This window comes from Bison bison, unplaced genomic scaffold (genome assembly GCF_000754665.1).
Source record: "Bison bison bison isolate TAMUID 2011002044 unplaced genomic scaffold, Bison_UMD1.0 scf7180017864482, whole genome shotgun sequence".
Lineage (NCBI taxonomy): Eukaryota > Metazoa > Chordata > Mammalia > Artiodactyla > Bovidae > Bison > Bison bison.
In genome coordinates, this window is record NW_011495042.1 from 4645899 (window position 1) to 4651371 (window position 5473).

The 5473-nt window shown below is 56.8% G+C and overlaps 1 protein-coding gene across 1 annotated transcript; it reads right to left on the minus strand.

Moving 5' to 3' along the window:
* Positions 1-1325: 1325 nt before the first annotated feature.
* LOC105004733 (histone H1oo) lies at positions 1326-5086 on the minus strand. Its single transcript, XM_010862447.1, has 4 exons — positions 5019-5086; positions 3764-4112; positions 1964-2028; positions 1326-1665 (listed from the first exon to the last, which is right to left on the minus strand). Exons 2-4 carry the CDS (start codon positions 4059-4061, stop codon positions 1429-1431), a joined length of 600 nt encoding a protein of 199 aa, XP_010860749.1. The 5' UTR covers positions 4062-4112; positions 5019-5086; the 3' UTR covers positions 1326-1428.
* Between the last annotated feature and the right edge of the window lie 387 nt (positions 5087-5473).

Below are 5473 nucleotides of genomic sequence, written 5' to 3' on the forward strand. Positions count from 1 at the left end.
GGCTGAGTGACTCACACACACACACCGCCCTGGCCTCCTGTGGCTGCCCGTGTCCCCCTGTGGGCACTCAGCTCCTCAATGGCCTCAAATGGGCATTTATCACAATTAAAATCTGAAGTTCTTACCCTGGCTCACGAGGCCCTTCAGGATCTAACCCTGTCCACCCTGCAGCTCTCGTTAGAGTGTGTACTGCTGCATAACAAACCACCTCAGTACACTCACAGCGCTCGTGCGTCTGTGATCAGGGCAGGGCTCGCGAGGGAAGGCCCGTCCCTTGGTGTCAGTGGGGCCGCTCAACAGGGGCAGAAGATCCAGTTCCTGGATGGCGCATGCCCAGCAAATTGGTGCTGGCTGGTCAAGGAGCTCAGTTGGGGCTGAGAACTGGGGTGTCTCGATTCTCATCCAACGGCTGTTTAGGCTTCCCCATTGCATGGTGGCTGAATTCTAAGCACAAGTATTAAAAAACAGAAAAGCAGCCCGCACGCAGGAAGCAGAAGCTGCCAGTCTCTTGAACCCTGGGCCCAGAAAGTGTCCCAGCGTCATCTCCTCAGTACCTGATTCAAGCAATCACAAAGCCCAGAATGAAGGTGCAGGGAGGCAGACTCAACCTCTCCTCGCGCAGTGTCACATTTGTTTAAAAATAACCCCAGCCCTCACCTCTGCACCTCCAGGTACCGTCTCTGTGTGGGCTTTAGCTTATGAGCTGCCCTGAGTTCCGTAGCTCACTCCCAACCCAGGGCCCCCGCACTTCCACTTCCTTCTGCAGATTCCCGCGGGACCCACAGTCCTGCTCAGTGACTAGTCCAGTGATCCATACTTCCTCTCAGCTCCTCTAATCCTTCCTCTCTGCAGCCACAGAGCTTCTTCTCAACACACAAATCAGTCTCTCCCCGGCCTGTAACCCTCCCTGGCTCCAACCGCTCCCAAGAAGATGCCTGCCTGCCTTCCCTAGCCTACTCCGCCATGCCTTGCTGCCCCATCCCCATGGCCCAGGGGCTCATGCCACCCCTCCCCGGCTTGTGCTCCTCTCAAAGCCTCAATTCGCCCCCATCCAGGCCTATCCCACTGCCTGCAAGCCCTTCCCCCGTCATCTGTCTGGCAATTCCTGCTCGTCCTTTTAAGACCAAAAGCTGCCTCCTCCAGGAAGCAGTCCCAGATCTCAGGTTGGACGAAGCACCTCTCCTGCGCCTCCGCAGGCCCCTGCATGCCTTTGCATCCCTGTTGCAGTCTGCATCTCCCAGGGGAGGAGCTTCCATCCTGTCCATCTGGGTGCATGCCCTGGATGGCCAAACCTTTAGACCTCAGCCTCCTCTCGCACCCATGAGTGGGGGAAAAAAGCTTTATTGATAAATAGGTTCTAGTGAAATAAACAGAGTGATAGTTTCTAGGGGAGTAAAAAAGTAGAATCTGCATCTCTCCACCTTGCCTCTAGCCCTCGGCTTCTGCCTTCTTGCTGGCCGCTTTGGACACTGAAGACTTGGTGGGGATGCCAGGCTTCCTCGGGCCCTTAGAGGCCTCAGCCTTCCCAGCCAGTGGTCCAGGCTCCTTCTTGGACCCAGCACCCTTGGGAGGAACAGGGGCCTTGGCTTTGGGCCCCTCCCCAGCAGCCTCTTTAGGGACCTTGCCCCCCATCTTCTTTTTGGCCAGGGAAGCACCATTCTCACCCTGTAAGAAAGCAAACCAGGAGAAGGTGGCAGGGCTGGGCACACCACGCAGAGCCCACAAACTCAGGGTTGAAACCCCAGCTCTAGGTTGCTTTCGACAAGCGCCCTCCCCTCTCTAAGCCTCAGCCCCCTATCTATAAGGTGGGGACGGTGATCCTCCGGGCACTGGAGGGCTGGGAGCAGAGGAAAGTAAAGTAAGTTACCCTCTTCCTCATCTGACCCCCACCCTGGGCTTAGGTGGGAACACTCGAGCTCTGGCCACTGGAGATCAAGACAAGGGAAGTTACCCCGACACCTACCTTGGTGACCGTGGATTTTGAACTCTGACTTCCAGGCTGTGTTTTCCTGTGGGCCTTGGTATCTGCTGGAAGAGGGGATGCCGTGTGAGACAGACTTTTCCGGAGGAGGTGCCGCTCAGCAGCAGGCTTGAGGGGCCCCACAGCCCGCCCACGGCCCAGTCCTCACGCTGACACTTGCAGGCTGTGTGACCTGGGACAAGTTGTTCAGTCTCTCTGAGCCTGGTGCCCGAGTCTGCCAACTGAAGGTCGCAGCCTCTTGCCCACGGGACAGCAGGAGGATTAAGTGGAAGGAGGGCAACCATCCCTCATTCCATTCACAGCTCCCCATCCACCCACGCCGAAGGCCCCCGACAGGGCTGTCAGCCCCATGTCTTCAATCCATCTTCCATGTGACGGCCAGGATACATTTTAAAAAATGCCTCAGGCCCTGCCTGTCCCCTGTTCAGAGTCTTTCCATAACTTGATAAAAACCATCATGGAGAACAGTATAGAATTTCCCTACAAAACTAGGAATAAAACCACCATGTGACCCAGCAATCCCACCAGGAGGGCATGTATCCTGAGCAAACCATAATTCAAAAAGACACATGTGCCCACCCTGATCACTGCAGCACTATCTACAACAATCAGGACATGGAAGCCACCTAGATGTCTATCGACAGATGAATGGATGAAGGGGTTGTGGTCTATCTACACCAAGGAGTATTACTCAGCCATGAAAAGGAATGCATTTGAATCAGTTCTACTGAGGTGGATGAACCTAGAGACTGTCATACAGGGTGAAGTCAGTCAAAACGAGAAAAACAAATATATATTAATGCATATACATGGAATCTAGAAAACTGGGATCGAACCTTTTTGCAGGGCAGGAAGAGAGAGACAGACATAGAGAACAGACTTCTGGACAGTCGGGGAAGGAGGGTGGGACGAACTGAGAGAGTAGCGCTGAAATATACACACTGCCGTGTATAAAACACAGAGCTCGCAGGCAGCTGCTGTACAGCACAGGGAGCTCGACTCGGTGCTGTGATGACTAGAGGGGTGGGAGGGGGATCACCAGGAGGGGATGTATGTATACATATAGTCGATTCACATCGGTGCTCAGCAGAAAAACATTGTAAAACAATCACACTCCAATTTTTATAGTTTTGTGTTTTTTTTTTAGATTCGTAAGAAAAAAAGCACCTTGGGCCCTAAGTGTCCCCTGTTCAGGGTCTTTCCATGGCTCCTCACCAATCAAGTCCAGCCTCCCGCCGCCCTTCACAGCGTCCCCTTCTCCCACCCCCGATGCACACAGACAGGACTATTTAGACTTCTTCCACCTTTGGGGCTTCCCTGGTGGCTCAGATGGTAGAGAATCCACCTGCAGTGTGGGAGACCTGGGTACGATCCCTGGGTTGGGAAGATCCCCTGGAGGAGGGCATGGCAACGCACTGCCGTATTCTTGCCTGGAGAATCGCCCATGGACAGAGGAGCCTGGCAGGCTACAGTCCATGGGGCTGCAGAGTTGGACATGACTGAGCGTCTAAGCACAGCTCAGCACAGCCACGTTCTTCATGCCTTCAGGCCTTTGCGCAAGCTGGTCTCCTGCGTGGGCCACCTCCTCCAGGAAGCCTCCCCTGACCCCTCCTCCCACCCCCACCAGCTACCATGAGTTCTCTGTCTCTCCGGGTCAAGCCAAGTGTCCTAGGGCACATTGAGTAGACAGCCCCTCCTCCCCAGAACTGACCCCTCCATCCCAACTCGTGGCCAGTGGTTGCCAGAAACCCCATCCCATGCCCACCCCATTCACACCCGTACCTTGGCGGCTCCCTCTTTCTTTGACCTTCGACTTCCCGCCAGGCCCACTGGCACTGGGAGGGGCCTGAGCGGCCTTGTCCGGCCGTCGGGAGGACTTCTTGGCCTCACCCAGCCTTGGCTCTGGGTCCTTGGTCTGCGTGCCTTTCTTGGGGGCCTTCTTGGCTGCGCCTGGTTTGGAGGGAGCTGCCCTCTCCTCTCTGGGCTTCCTGGATCCTTTTTTCACCTCGACTGTGTTGGCAGGGTCCTTCTTTGACTCACTCGGCTTCTTGGGGTCCTTCCCCTCAGCCTGACCAGGCATCCTGGGGGCCGTCTTCCTGGGTGGGATTTTCCTTTTGTCTTTGGGGACTAACTGGCAGAGGAGAGAACGGGGTGGAAGTGAGAGCAGAGATCTGGGCATCTCCTGCCCCGACACCCTGCGTGAGGCTCAAAGAAGCCCCCATCCCCAGGGAGGGGGCGAAGAAGGCGGCCAAGGGCTTGGGGCACAACCGCCTCCTAAAAGCCGGAAGCCAGCAGTGCATGCCACCCCCGGCACCACGAGAGAGGTGCCGCCATGGAGGAGCTACAGGACTCGAGTCTGCAAAACTCACCCAGCGTTCTCCCCGTTCCCTGGGTAGGTGGCAGGCATGTACCTCCCGCCCCTGCCCGCGAGCCCAGCACATACTGTGAGCTCTGATGCTGTCTTCTCATGCTAACCCGTGAAGCTCCTTTGACCCCCCCCAACACCTCCCTGTGGACTGTGGCCCTGACACCACCACCCCTGCCCCCGCCTCACGCCACCACATCCCCAGGTCTCCTGGCTGCTTCCTGCTCTGCAGCTGAACATGGACGTGGAGGGCAGATGGGCCCCAACTCCAGCCATGCAACTCGACCTGTCCAAGTCTTTCCCTCCCCGCTTGGGCCTCAGTCTTCCCATCTTTACAATGGGGTCATCAGGGAGGGTGTGAGCAGCAGGGGGACGCAAGGGCCCCTGGCTCTGCCCTTCTAGAGCCCAGCTCTGATGACGCTGCTCCCCAACATCCCTGAATCCTCATGGGTCCCCGTTACCCACCATGACCAGAAAACAACCCCCACTCCCAGCACACACACATCTTGACTCCATGGTACCCGACACCCCCTTCTCTGCCTCCCACCCCTTGGTCCAGTTTCCTGACTGCCTCCCAGTCACACACACCCCCAGCACTCTCTCTCCTGCTCCCCCTTCACTCCACCCTGTGCCCCTGGCCTTGCCATGGCAGCTGTCGAAGTTCAGACCCACACACTCAGAGTCCCAGGAGGGGGTGTCCCTGAGCACAGCTAGCCTGTTCCCACAGGGACTGGAACTGGCAGTTTGAGAATGTTCCACCAAGTTCCACGGTGACTGTCAGAGGAACTGCTACATGCTGGAGCACAGCAGTGACAAGATGGATCCCAGGTCCGGGTCCCTGGGATCTGGGATCCAAGATGTCCCTGGTGGCAGCTGGCAGTCACGACGCTATGGTTTGAATTTTGTGCCAAATTTGCTCTCAGCTCTGGGTGACTTGACCCTTTAAGAGAGGAGGATGTGTTGGCTCAGAGAGGCGTCAGCCCTGGTTTTGGAGCCAGGGAGTGTGGGGAGCAAACCCCAAGGCTGTGACCTTGAAGGGGCCAAGGCTGGGTCTGGGCTGCCCCTGGTAAAGGAATTCCAGGAAGGCGTCATGGGCACCAAGGACCCGGAAGTGAAACAGCTGAAAC